The 20229-nt window shown below is 35.7% G+C and overlaps 1 protein-coding gene across 1 annotated transcript in view; it reads left to right on the top strand.

Annotated features, from left to right (window-relative positions):
- Positions 1–20229, top strand: part of BRIP1 (BRCA1 interacting DNA helicase 1) — a 116104-nt gene that overhangs the window by 52790 nt on the left and 43085 nt on the right. Inside the window, exons 16-23 of the mRNA XM_086624861.1 lie at positions 1119–1231; positions 3561–3643; positions 5213–5539; positions 6289–7113; positions 9541–9614; positions 10406–10484; positions 12663–12878; positions 14872–15029. Of these exons, the coding sequence (XP_086480987.1) occupies positions 1119–1231; positions 3561–3643; positions 5213–5539; positions 6289–7113; positions 9541–9614; positions 10406–10484; positions 12663–12878; positions 14872–15029 (1875 nt within the window). The remainder of the gene's footprint in view (positions 1–1118; positions 1232–3560; positions 3644–5212; positions 5540–6288; positions 7114–9540; positions 9615–10405; positions 10485–12662; positions 12879–14871; positions 15030–20229) is intronic.

Raw genomic sequence — 20229 nt, 5'->3', positions numbered from 1 at the left:
TCAAACTGAATTTACTTTCTGGCTGTAAAGATTGAATTTGTAAATTTGACAGGCAATTTAAAGGGCATAAGTACATAAAATAAAATTTCTTATCCAAATGCAACTTGAAAGTTACCTGTCAGAAGAAGTTAGAAGTCTGCTGTTTTCTCTCCTGAAGCGTGTCCTTTCACTTGTCAGTTTAGAAAGGTTAATACTGTACAAAAGAACAACGGAAGGACCCTTTCTGGTGTAGTTTTATGTTTGCTTGTTAAAAAAAATTCGATCATCCCCGCCAATAATAATAAATTTTTGAAGTATGTTGGAAGTGTGTATAATGTCCAAATAACAAATTCTTCTTCAAATTCAAATCAGGCGTTTCGTGTGTAGTTATCCATATGACTAGAAAGGGGAGGCAGGGATTTCTTTTTGCAGTTGATACCATATCTCCTCTTCAAGGAGCTAGGAGAGAGCGTTTTTTAGAAAGAGGAGTGTGCTCCTTTCTGCCTTATGCTAGCCCATGGGCTGCAAGCCTTAGGTGCCGCCTTTGCTTCACATTTAGCCAGTGAAATGTTTGTTTCCAAACCACAGAAGGCGATGCCAAGCTCGGAATTAGAGTTGATGTTGCTGGCTCTGGTACTTTGGCAAGGCCACTCTGTCTCTGAAGTACTTTGCTTCTGTAGAAGGGGTTATATTTGCTTAACCCTCACTTGAGAAAAGTACGATCTGGTCCCAGCAATAGACTGGGAGTCTGCGTTTGTGATACAGGAAAGAATAAAGATCTCCATTCCATCATTTACTTCCAGATGAGCAAATAAAGCTGTGGTCTAGTTAGTCCTTTTGCTTATATCTGGGGTTTTTGCCTGTGTGAACAGGTTACCCTTCTCTTGCTAGGACAGAGACATGGATAAGTGTGTGGTTTTTGTGTTCTTGCATATAAATTATTGGAATAGATCACATGTTAAGAATAGCTTTAGAAGAGTAAAAGCCATAATTGGTTAGTATGCAGAATACAAAGTTGAAACACTGAAGCACCCTTTACATATTCACTTATTTGATTAACGTTTGCTTGTTTTCCCCTTTTAGAATATTTCCTTTTCAACATCATCATTAAAAACAATACTTTACCATTTCTTTCTTAGGTTGAATTAAAGAGGAAGTACAATGACCAGCACAAAAACACAAGAGGCCTTTTACCAGGGAGTCAGTGGTATGAAATTCAAGCTTATAGAGCTCTGAACCAAGCCCTGGGAAGGTGCGGTAAACTGAACATAATTAAAAATATATTTATTTGGAGAATTTTTTTTTGCCACATCTTTAAGGATTAATTACTCACTGTTAACACAAAGGGGATAAATCAGGCCAGGAAACTCATATTGTAGAAATCAGGTCTTCAGCTGCCTGTGCTGGCAACTGTCTGGTTTTCAGTCTGTTGTGCATTTAAATGTTGTTGTAATTCAGAGTTTTTGTTTTACATTCAGAATCCACTTTAGTTTGGTTACAGCTTATGTTCCTCGTAGTCCAGATATGCAGAAAGGAAAGCATTTGCAGAGACAAACAGTTCTTGAGCTTATAAACCAAATGAAAATTCTTAGGTCTTTCAAATGTACTAATTACTCACACTCATGGTGGACTCAGAACAGTTGTTCAATGTTTAGGCTACAAATATTTTTGAAAGGGAGAAATAGCTCTTTTTTTTTCTCAGACCTTTGCAAAAGGTCAATTCAATTATCATGCTCACTGATCTCTTTCCAGATTTAGAAGAAGTGGTATACCTTACTTTCTCATATGAAAAAATTTCCCCAAATTTTATTAACAGGATAGAATTAATTCATCCTTTTCCAAAAAAATTTGATATACATAGGCAGATACAGCTATCTATCATAAATGCCATACATCTCTCGTAGTGGTACAGACACAGATTTATAGATAAGAAGAGAAACAGCAGCAATTTAGACCTATTACAAATGTGATGACATAAATGAAGGTGTAGAAAGAAAATTGAGATGAAATAGTCTCTGTAGTAAAATCTCATTGTAAATTCTTGTTGTTACATGTCTGATTTCTTAGATTCCTCTTTGGAGAGTAAGAGTGTTAGTTAAAATTTGTTAAGGAAAGGCTAAAAACTGGTGGAATGCTGACAGTAAGAAATGAATTTGAAGTTTTGTCACTGCGAAACAAGTTTTAACTGAAATCTAGTTGTAGTGAAAATTGCTTATTGTATAATTTATCATTTGACTGAAACGATCCAAGTCTAAACTTAAATGGAGAAAATAGACTTCCATTCTGACATAAATGTATAAACTGTGTATAATATCGTTAGACTGAGCCCTTACTAAACTGAGATTTGGCAAAGGATGACAGTGTATGATGACTATTTTGTAAACCCAGAACAGCTGATATAAATCAGAATGTAGCTTACTCTGACAGCTACAGAAAGCGGTTGCTGTAGATAGGCAGGCGTCTTACTGGGAAGATGCCTGCAGGGGTGGAAGTGAGCAGGAGCACGCTAGTCTTCAGTCTGGCACTTTTCTCGGAATTTGGTGCTGTTACATTATAGGAAGTAACACAAGTCCGTGAAGTGAAATAGCAGCCTTTGGGAATAGGACAGATGGTGTGTATGGCCAGGTGGCAATCATGCAATGAATTCCTTGCCGTGCCGCTTTTCCTAAGCCTGTAGGACATGTCTCCAGTGGGCACAATTGGTTTAAACTATGAGTTAAAAGAACGTTTATTAAAGCCATGAAAAAATGAGAAGTTGGAAGAAATCTGCTTGTTAAAGATGTTTTTATAGCTTTTCTTATCATGAAGAGACTTTAAATATAAATGTTTCTTTGGAGAGCCAGCCTTGTTGCTCCCATTTTAAATCCTGACTCAATAAACCTGTGGTTTCACGTACATTTGTAAACCTCTTTTTCAAAAGTTGTCCTCTTTTTTATACAATGGGGATAATAATCCTAAGCTATAACTGACAGATTGTTTTCCATATTTCATTTACGTTATCACTATTCTTCAATATTTTTTCTAGGAGGCAGTATAGAAATCTAGATAATGTTTTAAATAATATCAGCGCATGTAAAGTGACTATTGAATTATTTCTGTGGGCCTCTAACAACTGGATTACGAATTCAGCAGTATCACTCACAGCTGTGGTCTGTAGCATTTCCTTACTAAAGACAATTAGGAGTAACATGCAGTTTAGAAACAAAAAAGTGCATAGTTATTAAAAAAGCTGCTTGCAGTTGCACCAGTCTGTTTTATTTTCTTTTATTCATGTTCTCCTCTCAGTATTTATGCTAATCAGTTAAGAGTGGAAGACAAATGATGTGTGGTTTGGTTAGCTGCTGAATACTTGTGTGGGGTTTTTTAGTTTACCTGTTTTCGTATAGTAAATTCAAGAACTGAAGGAAGATTAAGCTTCCATAAAATACCTAAGAATTTTTGGTGCAAGATAGTAGGAAGACACTTCTTGTATATTTTTATGTTTTATCTGACTCACTACAATCCCTGTTGTCTGATCCCCACAGTTTTTTACTATATGCACTCTAATGATGTATACACTCTTTTCTGTTACTCACTTATAGGTGTATAAGACATAGGAATGACTGGGGTGCTCTTATTTTAGTTGATGACCGCTTCCGGAATAACCCTAATAAGTACATAACTGGTAAGCTGTAAAAATCTTTCTGGGAGAGTTCCTAATATTAACAAAGAGTGAAAAATTAAGATTACAGAAACATGATTGTACAAATACAGATGAGTACGAAAAGTCATAGTGAAGTATATCCATTGAGCTCAAATTGTGCAGTTGAAACTGGAAACTCTCAAACTGTACTGGTGTATTGCTGGTTCATTAAATACACTGAAACAGTGATACCAGTGTTCAGTCAATTTAAGTTCTTTCCCCTTTTGGATATGCAGATCATGATATAGAAATTTCAGTATGAGTGTCTGCATGTATGTATTTTTATTTGGGAAGTTTCTAGTGGATGTATACTTTCTGCCTATAGGGAGCTTTAATGATTAGGGTTAAAAATCCGAATTTAATGTGCTGTCTTTTTAGGTAAGAATTTAGGTAAAGGTTGTGCCATTCCTGTTATGGAACTACTAAATGCTCAATATGCAAAAAGTATTTTCTGGTTGTAGTTTTATATTTGCTAGAAATAAATGCAGCTAAAATGAAACAGTTCATGCACGCTATCTTAATGGATAAATAAAAAAAAATAAATGGAGAAAGAAATTGCTTAGAATGCAGCATGTATCTTTGTTCCTGCCCTATTTAGAAGAGGTGGGCAAAATGATGATATAAACAGATAATGTTGCAGTCTAGTCAGTAGGTGGAGCTCAGCTTCTGTAGTACAAGTCAATCTGGTTTTTGACATGTCTGTTTATACTAAAAATACATTTAAATTATCGAAGTAAACAGAAGTGATACATACAGTAATACAAATAATCTATATGTTCAAGATTTGGTAAGATTAGTGCTTTTTCTAAAAAGTAAAACTTCACAGAATAATCAAGTTCTCTGGTGTGGTGGGTTTTTTTAATTGCTATTAGAAGAATATTTAAATGGGTTTAAAAACACTTTTTAAAAATCAAGTAAGTTAGTTTTTACTTCACTCTTGTGTGCTCCAACATCATCTAAAAGATATTGCGCTCAAGACATCTGGTATTTAAGAATTTTAAACATTATTACTCTATAAGCACATATTGCATTATAGTTTAGCTATTGGGCAGTTGCAATTCTTTCTGAATATCTGAGTTACTGTTACTTAATCTGAAATAAAGTTGTAAAAGCTTCATTTTGTTCTAATTTTTGTCAAACCCTGTCAGTATGATAATAAATAGCTGTACTCTATGTAAATTACTTTTTAATAATTCATGATAACAAAGTGAACACTCAGGCATAAAAGTAGTATAATAATGTTTTTGCAATGCAGCAGTTTCACCTTTTTCACTAATACTTTTTTAAGTTCAAGGTCTTTAATAAAAAAGAATGATATTGTATTACTCATCAAAAGACTACCATTGATTAAATCAAGTTCCCTGCCCTAGAAAGGACGACGTACATTATCTTAGTTTCATGAGAAACTTCTTGAAATCTTTATGAATCTGTGTGTACTGTACATATGTGGACGTATTTGCAATTAGGGTACCGTTTACTGATACGTAATACCTGGCATAGATGATGTAGTTTTGTGGTAACACCCTTTTTTTTCCCCTTTTTGTTTCTTAGGATTATCTAAATGGATTCGTCAGCAAATCCAGCACCATGAAAATTTTGGTAGTGCACTTGAATCCTTGCATTCATTTGCTAGAAGAAACCAGAAAGGCATTGATTATTCATCAGAGTGCGGCAGTGAACTTCTCCATGTACCTTCAACTTCAAAAGACCTGTCACAAGCCTCTCAACAGGAGTCAACTATTCATCTGTCGCCAGGTGTTCCTGCTAAAAGTGAGGAGCAAAATTTGGTTTCAGAAATTAATTTTGCTACAACTGTCAGCTCAGTTAATCCTACAGCATCAAAACAGCCAAGTAACATCATGACAACAATGAAACAAAGTATGTACATTTCCTGTGGAAAAAACTTTATTAACAATTTTAGATGTGAAGTCGCATCTATTTTGGAAGAAACAAATGTTCTTTAAAATTACAGAAGTGCTATGGTGCAAAATGGTAATTATTCACGATGTCTATGTGCTGTGCTCAACAGACTGTAATTAATTGTCATTCCATCTGGTTGTCTTAAAACAATTGATAATGTTTAAGTTTATAGTGCAATCAAAAATGTTTTCACTTAAATTTCTTTTTCCATTGAAAACTAAGAGGATAATTTAAAATATATTTGAAACACATGAAGATGAGCACTATTGCAAGATGAGTGCCTTGGTGCAAGCTACATCTGTTGTTTAGACATTGCTGTGAGGCACCTTTCATATAATCTCTTCCAATACCAGCTTTACAAGTAAATATCTACCCGTTCCTAAATTTTAGGAAAGCTTATGACTTCATGTCAGGCGTGAAAGATGTAAATAACATAAGAGCACAATAATAAAAAAAGACAAATTTTAAATCCAGTTATACTTCTCTCTAACTTTACGTGTGCCAGTTAATCTATTGATTTAATTAAGGCAATTGATATGCAAAGATAGTTGTAACATCTGGGCTTTTGTTTGCATTGGATCTTAATGAGTATTAATAAAATAACTGTAAACCTAATAAAACAGTGGCAATTTTGATGTGCTAAACATGCTGTAAAACAGCAGGGGGAAGGCATATACAATTAATTAATGTTTTGTGATTTTTCACAGGTGGCCAGAAAGTTGATGTAAAGAGTCATTCTCACCATGTAACACAAAGAAGAAAACATATGGACTCCACACCCAAAATGCCACCAACTGAAACAGAGAGAGAAAAAAAGAATGATGGGACTGATTCTGTTATTATGAAAGAACATTGCTGCCTTAAACAACTGACTTCAACACCTTTGCCTGTAGCCAAGAACTACGTGTCCACAGCTAGTGGCAAACAAAAGAATGCGAACAGGGCTAGTGAACTTATTGATAGTGTAAATCAATGCCAGTCATCATTAACTTCAGAACATAAACCAAGCGTACCAGAATCACATTTGGAAACAACTAATTTTTTGGTTACAAATACTGAGGCTTCAGTTGAAGCTGTGACTCATCAGACTGCTCTTCAAATCGAGCCCTGCACTGAGTTTCCTGCAGCAGAAGGGAAATCTGAACTTTCAATGTTAAATGTATCTGCAGAAGCTGAGGATGAGAGTATCTACTTCACACCTGAACTCTATGATGATGTAGAATCAGAGGAACAGGAAATCAGACCACAGGTTCCGACCTGTAATACAAATGAGAATCGGACTGAATGTGGAAACTCCACAGTCACTGATGATCATTTTGCAATCAACATCTCAGAAACACCAGGTGTGACTGAAAAAAAAATTGATGATGATGGAAACACAAGTTTACATGGAATAATGCAAAACGAGGGGAGTAAGGATAGTGCAGTTAATAATGTAGAGAGGACTAGTGAAATAGAAGCAGAGCAGATAACATCTCAAGAGATGGACACCAAAAAACGGAAGATCAGTCTTTCCAGATCACGAAATAAAGGTGTGTCATCTTTTCTGTTGAGCAGTTCTAGCCCCTAGTGACAGCTTCTGTAGGAAACGTAGCGAGCAGCCTGTACAACATAGCCTTGGTAGAGCGCGGTGGTGGCTTTCTACTTCTCCTTTACTATGTGCTACCATCAGACTTGATTTTTCACTATGCTTTTGTGGTTTTCACTGTGAAGGTCATGCAACGTGCAGTTTGCTACAGATATAATCAAGATTCTTCATCATAACTGTGTGGTGAAAGGACATCATGTGTAGAAATTCTGAACAGAAGCCCAAGAAGCGTTTGACTTGAAATTATAGGCTGAGGATGTTTGCCTATTACAGATTTAATTAATCCTTCATTAGATACAATCAAACAATCGGGTTTTTCTCAGCAAAATAATCAAATTATGTTTTTCTGCATTTGTTAGTGTGTTTTTTTTTAATTAAATATGTAGAACAGCATCTCTGCAGATCAAGTAATATGACAGATTGAGCCTAGATACTGAAATGGGTGTATTCTTCAGTACTTCAACAAATGAAATTTGAGGGAAACAAAATGTCTATCAGAAGCTGGGTAATAGTTGAACATTTTGATATTTGATCATGATGAGAGGCTTTTTCAGAGGACTTTGTTTTATATAAAAGTTGAGTTTTCTTTAAAATTTTGTTTTGTGAGAGGATCTGATTTCTTTTGGCAAGGTTCTGTATGTATTCATATAAAAACATATATTCATTTGTATGCCCTACAAACACCTTTTCTATGCAATATATAACAATGTAAATTTGTACATAAAGGTCTTTAAAGCTTCCTTAGTCTACTTTTTTCGAAGTATTTTAAACATTTCTTTCATTTATTGCAGTCAAAACAGCCAGGATTTTGCAGTAATAAAACATACTGTGCCTGATTTTTTTCAAGAAAATATTGTTCATTTCCATCATGTATTAATATGAAGATGCAGGCTTTTTACAATCTTACGATTGGTTCATAGGTATTTATATATTTTGACTGAGGGCAGAGATGAAATTATTAACTGGTCGTTTTCCATAGAAGTTCATCTAAATAACATTGACATCCACCTCTACAGAGCTGTGAATGTTTTCGTATCAATGGGATTTAAATTGTATCCTTTCTTTACACAATAAATTCATCTTTATCAAATTAGGTACTCTGTTTGCAAGAACAGCAAGAATTCTGTTGAATTTCTTCAACAAGAATTATCTTGCAGTACTTGGTATAAGGCATTTGGTTAAACTTTTTGTTGTATTGGTGCCACGTATGGGTCGTGTTTTCTTGGTTTAGGTTTCCTGGATGTTCTCCTAATCATTCAATGCCTGTGGCTTTGAACTCATTGATAGGACAGAAGCAAGCTCTCATGTCAGCAGCAATCTAAACACGTGACACATCTGAAGATGAACGTACTTAATTTAGATTTACATTGAAGTAATTGGTTGAATATCAGGACTTAGTAACGTAGACATGGTTGGTTGTAACTGGCTTCTGGACTAGAATGGTCCCGTTCCCACAGCAAATGCTGAGGCAGCCTGTGGCAGGTGGCTTTGCAGCTATGAGTTATCAGCCTGATTTTCATGAGTTTCTAATAGCTGTTTTCTTAAAACAAGTCTTCTGCACCAATCCACTTTTTATGTTTATATATGTGTAAAGAGATAATAGAAATCACTCAAGTTTGTGGCTTGTCTGCTCATCTCATAGAACACTCTTATTTGTCTTTCAGAAGATTTGTCTGTCTTTAAATCCATAACATTAAAAAAACAAAAAGAAATCCATCTTCCTTTCCTTATCTGGAGCAGGTTGTTCCTTTCTTGATCTTGTGTTGCATCTTGCTTTGGTTAGAAATCCTTGAAGACATTGCCTTCTTCGTGTCAAATATTCTGCAGAGGTTTAAAACAGCTACATTTTACATGAAATTATTCCTTAACCATTTTTTAAAAAAATATATATTGAAATATCAGCATATGGCTTACTAGATACTAGATTTTTCTTGAAAAGTCTCATCCACAAATTCACCAAACTCAAATCCTGACTATAGCTGTGTTGCCTGGGACAACTGATGGATAATAATCCTTTGTAATACTGGTGGTACGGGGGGTAGGGGGTGGACGGTCTCTTTTGGTGTAAAAGCTGTGTAAATTCCATTTTAATTTATCTTTAACTATGTTATTTCATATGTTAGTGGTAAGAATAATATTTATTTCTATAGTTAATATATTCATCATGATTCCCAATATTAAATACCCTGCTGCCCAGCCTGAAAAATAGAAAGGAAGTGAAGTCGATGTACCAACTTTACTGGAATCATTTGTTTGGACTTCCTAGATCTATAATAGCTAAATTATTGAAAATTCCTCTCTTACTTTGATATAATAGCTAAGGATGATCTCTTCTGTCTAAAATAATCATAAAATCTTGAATTTATTAAAGGGTTGAAAGTTCAGAGACAATGCAGACGAAGAAAAGCTGCAGTTAGGCAAAGCAGCTACACCCGTGAAAGAAAGGTACCGTGCAGATGGAATAAAGTTCCTGTTCGTAAGAGGCTGCTGTTGAACTTTGAGGTGCAAGGGAAATAAGAATGATTTATTATATAATCTTTTAAGTGAAACAACACAGATGAAATAGTTTATTCCTGGTCTGAATGGTTTGCCCTGGATCTTTACCATTTACAGACTCCATAGATACCTTTGTTTCTCATGGGAAACAAAAGGGCTGAGCGTTTTCAAGTCCTGGTAACACAGGTAGAAGCTGCAGGTGTTGACTGCCTAAAGAGCCTGGCGTGTGTCTCGGTACGGATGTGATTCCTGTTTCAGTGTAAGCACTGCTTACAGTTTCTGGTTAGTGCCTAATTTTTAGGGCAGGATTTGCAAAGTCTAAGGACATAATCGCACTGAAACTTCACAAAAGTTGGGAACCTGTCTTCCTAGGCTCCTTTGCAAAATCCCAAACTAAATCTTTGATAGCCAGGAGTGTTGTTGACTATAAAACATCTCACTTTATATGAAATATAAATTCATTTTATATGAAAGTTTTTCTGTTTAAGTTAGGTTATATAGAATATATATATTAAATATTTTTAGCATGACGAATATTATTATTTTTATTATTATTTTAATTATTAGCTAATATAAATGATAAACAATTTCAAATAAATTTTGAGAGTTTCAAGTAGTGTATTTCTCTGAAGCGGTTTTGATATCTCTTTGTGTTTATATTTAAATGCTTCAATCTGCATAGTTAAATAGTTACTATGTGCAAACTAGTATTTACGTGAATTTGTACATTGTCTTGTTAGAGGGAAACACGCCACCAGCCTTGCAAGAAAGGACTTTATTGTAATGTCTGTGGAGCTGAAATACTGCCAAAAGCAGAGGGTAAGATCTGTGAAACTGGTCATTTGTTTCAGGTTGGGAATTGTGGGATTTTTAATCCATCTTTTTACTTTCATAGTTTCGAATAATGGAGGGATGTTTTAGAATAATTGGTTTATTTCTCCACAGTATATGATAACTAGGTAAAAAAGTGTTAGAAATGCATTGGAGACCTGCAGAAAATCTTTTCGAGGGGAGGAGGAGGGAGTTGTCACAATAACACAAGTATTTTTACTTGGCATTTCAGTGAAAATAAGTTGCTGTTAATGTCATCTTTTCTGACGTGTGTCTTTTGCTTAACTCGGTGGCCCTGCTACACTGATCTGTCTCGAAGTACAATGGGAATCGAACTGGTATTTAAGAGGTAGCTGAAGGCAACTGGTCTTGACATTATGGGAGGCTGAAAGAAATTATTTGTAACAGTGGCCCATTCACTGGAATATGTTCCATCTAAGGATTAGGTGTTAATTTGCTACCAGTTGCTGTGAGAAGTTTGGTAGTGTTTTGGCACAGTGACTCTGTGAATCTAATACGTGTTTTACTGAAACTCTTGAAAGTTTTACTGAAAAACCGTGTGATCACACTGCTGTTCTTCAATACATAACCTACCGTGTTTTAATTTAGTTTGCTTTTTAGTCCTTGGATGACCCCTTGTACGAAATGTGGATTAGATGTTCTTGGAAATTGTCTCTGCGTTTTCGTGAGGCTCTTCAGTTTGAGAAGGTCTATAAGTTGATAATGATAATAACTCTGCTACTTTTTAAAGCTCTCTCTTATCTGCAGGCTACTGGGCTGTGTGTTGTAACGACATAATTACAAAATGTTCTCATCAGTTACACGCAGAAACAATTAGATACAGACGCTTCATACACTTGAAGGACATACAAAACATCGTCCTCCAGGAGAATTTAGTGAGGTTTTAACTGGTCCCAGGTTTTACAAATCTGAATGTAAGACATTTCCTTTTGCATGCCTTGCGAGTACGAGTCAGGACCTCGAAAGAAAGCCAGAGTGCTACATTTTTAGGAGATGTTAGAAATGATATGGAGGTTGAGATGGAGAGGTGTGCATTAGGCACAAAGCAGAGACCTGTTTCTTGTGCAGAGTCTTGTTTGCAACAGACTCTATGTTATAGGATCCTTAAACATCTCCTCCCCTTCTCTAAGGTCCCTTCTGCTGCCCCAAAAGCTCATTAAGTGATGAAACAACCATGGAACTGTTATCGAAGAAGTGACACTACCAAAAAAAAAAAATCAGCCCCAACCTTCTCAAAGTCACCTTTTTCAGCCATAGAAGTGAGGAAGGCCAGACTTAGTAGGCAGGAACTCTGTGTTAGCAGCTCATGACTCCGTTGTGGGATGTAGCAGAACCGGATGTCAGTCATGAAACTAGACCAGATGACATTCAGATCAGATGAAATCAAGAAAGGCCAAGTCTCTTCTTTTGCAAACCAAACCTGAGCCTGAGAGAGAGTAGGAGATGTCCCTATTGCTTCTGAACCTATTACAGTCATATGCCAGGTGGCAAGTCTATGTTGCCTTCTGGGTAAAGAAAGGTAGGGCCAGGTGATGGAGGCCGCTTGTTGCCTCAGTTTTCCCAGAGCAACCCTAATGTCTCCTTTAAGACTTGTGCAATCTCATCAGTAGACTTTCATTCATTTCCTTAAAAATTTATCAGCATTGTCGTATCTTTGCAATTTGGTATAGAATCTGTGAAATGGAATCACAATGTATTAAATGAAAGCATTCTGAATCACTGAGGGAGTTTGATGCCTGCAGTTACCAAGGTGGCCAGTGTCAGTGAAGAAGTGTTGTGCTGTTTAAACTGAACCTCAGATGTCAGTTGATTGATGAAAGTTAAAAAATCTGCCACAGTTTGAAGAAAATGAAAAATAAATGACTTTATTCAAAGTGGATTCAAACTCACCAGTCAATTTGAGAGTAACAACAAGGAGAAAATTATCTGTTGAAAAGTAAATTTTGGACACGTTAAAAAATTTAAATAAGGCCTTCTTCCAAGGTCCATTTACATCAATAGAAGTCTTTTCACTGGCTTCAGTGGGTGTTGGATCAGGGCCTAAATTACCATCTTGTAAATGTGGAAAGTGTGCAGTGTGTTCGAACAGTACTGTATTCAAAGCCATGTGTATATAAGTCTTACACCCCGCTTTTTAAATCATAGGAATTTTGAGAAAAGCTTGCTACGGTAATATTGAACTGAAAATAATCTGGAACCTCTTCAGAAATAGTAATATAAGAAGTAAAGAATCCATTAATAATTGCACGTGTGAACTAGATGCCATTTCAGAAGATGATAATATGATGTTGATCATCTCAGATGCTGCAAGTCTTAGTCATCTCAAAGAAACTTTGAAGGTTTATCAGATGCCAGTGAAAAGTGAAGGTAAATCTTACTGATTACTGATAAATGCCACCTACCGTTTGTCAAGTCCGTTAGCTTTAAATTAAATGCAACACGTTGTTTGCTTTGATTTCCTGCAGATACTTTTGATTTTGGTAACATGTTTTTGTCTCTTGATCCATGTGTGAAATCTCCTATGGAGAGGACCAGTACAAGTCTCTCGCCCCCCTACTTCTTACTGTCCAAAATAGTACTATGCAGGTTTTGCAGATATTTTTGATGGAGAGCATTTTTAAGCCAAGAGAAACACATGAGCTTTCAAAAAGACTATAACTTGTCTTTCCTTAAATTGTTATATAGAATGTTCAAAGCTGTACTAAAGCTTTGTTGTAATTGTTTCCTTCTTAGGAAATTTCCTCCTTGTAAGGGACATGGAATACCATGTTACAGATCCTGCATTCCACCTGCGTTCTTCTCTGTTAGCAATTGCCTGAGTGTAGTTGCTGCAAACGTCGTTTTCTTTTTTGTGTCGATAAGGTCTTGGTGTTGATTTTTGCCGACCTGTTGGTCAATAATTATGACTTCATTTTTTTTGTGATCCTCATCTCTTAGCACCTTACTTCATTACATCTGTGTTCGAGAGATATTTCTTTTATTGCCACAGTGTGGTGGTTGTTCGCATTGTTCTTTAACTTCCACAGCTTTCCATTGCTCCTACTTAGCTTTCTGTAAGTTTGAAGGAAGTCTGATGTTCAACAGTTCTTTACTGGATATGAATGAAATGCTCTACCTGTTTTCTTTCTCCTTGAAGGACATCTTTCCTTTTCATAGCTTGTAGAAAGGAACATTTTGCTGCTTAAAACAAGTGAAATACTTTTCTTAAATGAAAATATCAAATCTTTCAAGGATACTGGTATTTTTGTGTCCTCTTGCCAAGGATCGTGAATGTTTCTGAAAATCTCAGGAAATATTTGAAAGGTGAAACAAGCAGAAAAGCTATACTACCATGCTGACATGTGTTAGCGAGAACCGTAAACTGTGTCTTTGACCTTAGATAGATGAGGCAGATTATTTAAAGCTTATAAGGAGAAGTTTGACTGTTTTATGGAGTAAGGACACTGAAGGCAGTAGAAGCTTACTGTCCAAGGCAGAGCATTTGGCCAGAAAGGTGATAAACAGCAAAACCCTGTGGGTCAATGGGTTTTTTTAGGAGACTGGAAATACAGAAGTTGGAGAATTGGATGTTGACGGTGGGACTTGGCCAAGAATATATGTCGTATATACTTATTTTCTCTTAACCGGGGCCATTCACAAGACTTGCAGCCCTTGCCTTTGACTTTTGGGAAGTTGATGGCAAGATTTGTTCCTTTGAGTTGCTGTCTTGTTCCCTCAACCATCACTAGCTGAAATTAAGAGAACTGATTGAAATATAAAAGGAGTGCCACACACAATTTACTGGTGACTGGAAACAGGCAAAACTCCACTGAGGTCTGTTGAGCTCTACATGTTTAACCAAGCACTGAAGATGCATACCAGCTTACCCTCCAATCCCAAATTTCTTGGATCCTTATGTACTGCTCTGATCAAAAAGAAAAGACAAAGATAAAAGAATCAATTATATTTCTTATAACAAATCAAAATCTGTGAATCAGAGGCATGTACCTTGCAGCCCCAGTGGTTGAAGTAGGGCTCTGCAGAAGAAATGTATTTGATATTAAATGATTCCAGGTGTCAGACCAGGGAATGTGTAATGCGTTAGCAGCGTTCAGGGTACAGAGATCAAAAGAAAAGTATTTACTTTCTTTCATGAGTGGGCAATTCTGGATGGCACAATTAATCATATGTGATTTTTGTCACAAGGACTCTGTTTTAGAAGTTACGAAGTCTGCAGAGATCAGTAAGCATTCTTTACTTTCTGGCAAAATAGGAACACTACTCTTAGAAATGTGAAGTGCAACTTGTGGTCTTTTATCTGTTTTAAAATATCTCTTGATGCCTACATAAAGCACTTTTTCTTTCTTTTTGAAAGACTTGAATGCCACTTTATCTTTAAATGCTCTTTGGAATGAGAAGGAATATTCTCTGACAAGTTACTTACAATGCAGGAGCTGTATCATTCAGTCCATTTCTCCGTGCCCTTTGATAGGAGCTGAGGTTACTCATTTCAATAAGAAAGTACAGTCATGGGTAAGTCAAATTAGTTTATTTTATATATTAAAAGGATTACTGAATTATTTGTAGAGTAAATATTAAAATATCATTACTGTAAAAGGTAGAATGAAAATTTTATTTATTTAGATGAATTGTATATGATTCATTTAATTTCTACCACAGAGATTTGAAATGACAGTTAAGGGCTGAGTTTGGGTCAGTTAATATATTTGTAATTGTCTATACCTAATTTGATGGAGTGTCTATAGTATTACATCTTATGAAAAGGGATAGGAAAATAGACTATAGCTGTCCGTGTCTTCCATGAAAAGACAAACAGATTAAAATACATTTGCACAAGTGATACAGTCAGACTTGAATTTTCAGACATGTAGTTTTATGTTATTTGTTAACAAAAACGTTAATCAAACCCTGACGGGTGAACACGAACAAGGTCTAAAGGAGTCAACAGGAATAAAATTTTTTTATAGGTATTGTATTTCCAACAATGTTAGCAAGCTAAATTCTCAGAATTCTTTGAAATCTTGACAAGAAAGCTATGTGTATTTTACTGTACTCTTAGTAATGCCTTAGTTTAAGATAAAGACAGAGGATGAGGCTCCATCCTGAATGAGCTGTGCAAGTAACCTTAGGACACCTGTGCCTTTCCTGAATTTTCTTTCATTTACACTGTGGATATAAATATAATATAGTTTAATCAGAATTTTGAGACTAAAACTTTGCCAAAAACTGGGTATGATCCTTGTGTTTTGGCCTGTGTGCATCATTATCCACTGTACAAGCTATTTTAAATGCACTGTACGGCAGTGTGATAATGAAACAAAGTTTATGAAGCATCACACACCATGAATGTTGATATTTCAAACACTAAGATTTCATGGAGTTTTAGCATTCCTTTTATATAAAAGATAATGAAATATTACATTGAGGAAATGTATACTGAAAGAATATGAAACGATGGATTCCTCTGGGGTATAATGAGATAATTAGTTTTATCTTTCTAACAGTCTTTTACTGTACATTTAAAATAAGGGGCTGTGTAACACTGCCAGCAAATCAGAAGCATTGTGTTGCACTTCTTCGTTGCTTCCCATGACTGGCCAAACCCTGTCAGCAGTTTTTGGTGCAAACCAAACCCTGTCAGCAGTTTGATTCACGCTCCAAGCTGGGCAGGCAGGTGAAGCAGGGGACTGGCCGTCTTTCACACCGGGAGCATCAAGCATAAATGTGTGATCAGCTGATATTTGGTGTGTTTTTATTAGTGTAAAATAAACAAGTGTTAAGTTCTTAGCCTACCTGTAGATTTAACTTCTGTTTTCTTTTAGCTGGAAAGACACACTGTTAATTGTTGCAGGTTTTATGAATAAGTCTTTTTCTTTCCTATTCTTTTCCTATATTCTATTTCCAACCACTAGAAAGAGATCTCGGTAAACTTCTAGGCTTGGAAGAGCAACGTAGGCTAAAAAAGACCACCACAACTGGCTTTAGGAAGTCATTTGGAAAGCTAGTGGCTTACAGTAGGGAGACATCTAATCTCTTAATGCATGTCTTTGTTTCAGAGAGAGGCTTGGGGAAAAATATATCCCATCGTCTTCGATAGACTTGTGAAACAATTGTCAGAACTGGCATCTCTGCTTCGGATCTGTTGCAGACTGTATGCCTTATGACCAGATTAATATGCCAGATGACTTGAATGTGGGAGTTGTGAGGGTGAGGAATGAAGCTACTATTTTGTGTGTGTGTGAAAATAATGTTACTTAGAAAGGCAGAATGGACTGGGGATGAATGATGGTAGAGGTAAATACAGCTTTTATTTTATCGTCTCCTTACTTAAATCAAACGGCTGCGTTTTTTCCTGTAATTGGGAATATATAACTGTAAATGGAGACATACAGAATGAGTCAAGGGAGTTGAAAATGATGATTTATTATATGCTATCATATACCAGAGCAAACACATATGCATCGAAGTGAAGAAGCTGTGATTGTCAGTTTATCTCCCAGTTATATATTCTTGAATACAAGATCCTGCTGCTGGTGAGCAATATATTTGTAGAGATAAAAATCAACATGGTAGTTGATTCTGCTGCCTGCCCTGTGTTAAATCATGTACATTGTCATGAAGTATCGTGTGTCGTCTTACATTTCATCGTGTCATGTGTTGTCTATAAATCAAGTACAGTTGATTCTGGAAGGCAAAGAATTATTCATTTAATACAAATCACATTGCTATAGCAAAGCAAGCTGAAAATAGAATAACTGGATTGAATATCTGAAATTTACTTCTAGATTGGGTAATCATTTAAAGACGTAACGCTGTATTTTCATGCCTTAAATTTAAGATGTGATCAACAAATTACACTTTTTCAATCCTTTCTGTAACCTACTTTTTTATCAATTATACACTTACATTGAAAATTATATTTTTAAATTTACTGCTACGTCTCTACAAATTCAATTACATCACGTGCTTGCCATTGACCTAGAAACCTCCATTGACTTATTCAGACTTTATGTGAAATCAGTGGCATATAAATTAGTAGTGGTTTTTTATATTCCTTAAAATACCCTAAATAATTGTATATTCCTGTTTGCAGCCATCTTTGGGAAATGGTAACCGCTTTATACAAGACAATACTTTGGAACCTACAGAAAATACTTTGGTACCATAAATGCAGAGGACTCGAGGTGCTTTAAGATCTATCTTAGCTAATGTAATAAATTGTCTTTCATATGTTGAAAGGTGCGTGAAACTCCGACAATTAGATTTTTAAACTTATTAAGGAGTTGTTGCTGTAACTGATTAGACAGTCAGCTGTTGAGACAGTGGCTTTTATATAACAGGATATTGTTTTGTTCATCATGTTACCACATTTGGCAAACTTTTATCTTAATGCGCCTTTCGGGAATACCAGTCTGACCTCAATCTGAGTAAAGCCTTAATAGTCGACGTGAGGGATGCTTGCAGGAGGTGGCACGGTCGCTTTCGCAGACTGTATATTTGTTATCGCATGTTAATCAGATTCATCATTCTGTTTAATAAAGATTTCATCTGCCACGCGAATGCATAATCGGCTATGTCTGAGTGACCGTCTTTTGTCTTGAGCAGATTGCTAAAACTGTATTAAGCATCATTAGACAAAAATGACGACCTTATTAATTTGTCCTTTATGTGTTTTCCAGCAGATTGGACCTCATTATTATGCAAACACAGTACACAGAGCAGCACCAGAAGTAGCTCATTAATGTTTCTTTCCCTTAGTACATAACAGATTATTATTGTGAAGTGTGCATGAAATAATTGCTAATTATGTGCCTTAAATTGTACGGTGATTGTCTGTGTAGATTTTTTTCATATGGTTGAAGAGCACTGTAGAAGGCCATCAGCAGCTACAGGTTAACAGTCCTGAAGCAAGTAAACCAGGGGAAGTGAATCACAAAACATGCATTTTATCACACGTTTTCCTGCCTGCAAAGAGTAATTAGGACAGCTGTGGATTGCTTTGTAGTTACCTCTCACTATGCTTCTTATTGTAAAAGAAATTACTCTCAGCTGGGAAATAATTTAATAGATATCTCTGCCAGTGAATAGACGCTAGCAACTTTGAACTGTGGACTTCTAGTAAAAAATCTGTAGGTTCTGAAATGGTAATTCTTGAGTTAGTGTGGTTTCCTTATTTACACACTACTAAAATCTTGCATATTTCCAAATACTCTTCTTTCTACCATGTGTTTTGCAGCTACATTTTGCATTTCTTACAGGCTCACTGTTGGGTATAATTCTCCTTAAAATCCGTAAGCATGATAGAAATTACATGTTAGGATTTGGCATTCATCTGTAGTTTGACAACTTTGTGCTAAGTGTGTAATTGGTTTAAGCTGGTAGTGCTTCATACTTATCCATGGCACATCTTCTGTAATCTGTCTGCCACTGTAGCTGATAAGACTTGGCCACAACTGAAGTTTTTGCAGCGCTAGAAATAAAATCCTGATCCATTAAGGGTTTGCATGGATTTAGCTTTATAATCTGGTTTAGAAATTGTGAGTGGTCAGATCTTAGATACAAGCTTTGTTGTCGAAAAGATGCCATGAAAACCATTACATCAGCTTAAATTTTCTTAGCGTTACTCTTGTTGACAATATAACCTGAAAGATACAGTGACTATTTCTGAAGAAAAGTAGCCGTGACTGGCAATGATTTGTTATATATAAGCATTGAAACAGCTATCTTTGAAAGTCAGGAGAATAATAACATTCATCTGACATTACTTACAGTAAATCATTTTAGAGTCTCACTGCAGTTGGTTGGTGTTAAATAGTTGCTTGTGTCAGCTGATACCACCATTTAAATATGGTGGTGGCTTCCTACAATACAAGTTAAAAAGCTGTAAATCATTGTTTAAACATTTCACATGTAATACATTATGACTGAATATTTATGAAGGACAGATATCTTACACTTCCAAAAACTCAAAAAGAAATTCTGTAGAGACCAAATTCTCCTTACTGCACTGCTAGCTGTTGGACATAGGGGTATTGACTTGATAAATCACTTGGCTGATAAAACTGAAAATAGTTGGTGTGGCATTGAAGAAATAATTATTTATTTTATTTGGATTATTTGAAATAGCTGGGAATATATTAGTATGAACAGACACAGATATACTATTAATATAGAGGTTCTGCAACAATGATTATCATAATTTTTAATAAATGCTTTTTAATTTTTCAGTGATAACACAGCGCACTGATATGTATGTTTGTAATGTAACAAAGCACACAGAAACACACTCCTTTCTGTAAAAGCATGCATAAGCATTGCAGCTAATTGCTAAATCAGGCTAAAAAAAACTTGTGTCTGCAATGGTTTGACACTGCACCTTTCCTTTGGCTTCACAATCCGTATTTTTCTATTCCTATGAAATGACATCTTCTGCCCTGCATTTTTTCTTTCTCTGCTACTTTGAGTTTAACTGATCTGTTTCGTTTCTGATTTTAATTAAATATCAGGACTCAATCTAATCTGTGTTGTTTTTCAGAGTGTGTTTTTATTTCATACAAGGACTATAGCCCCCACCACACTAATTCTTGAGCACTTGCCTAAGGCTTGTTGAGCATTTCTGAGAAATAATATACTAAAGACCTGGGGACTGACAGACTGGGGAATATTGAAACTTAGACCTGAGTTTAATTCTAAATGGGTTAAATATTTTCAG

This window comes from Tauraco erythrolophus, chromosome 21 (assembly GCF_009769465.1).
Source record: "Tauraco erythrolophus isolate bTauEry1 chromosome 21, bTauEry1.pri, whole genome shotgun sequence".
Lineage (NCBI taxonomy): Eukaryota > Metazoa > Chordata > Aves > Musophagiformes > Musophagidae > Tauraco > Tauraco erythrolophus.
This window is presented reverse-complemented; position numbering and strand designations above follow the sequence as displayed.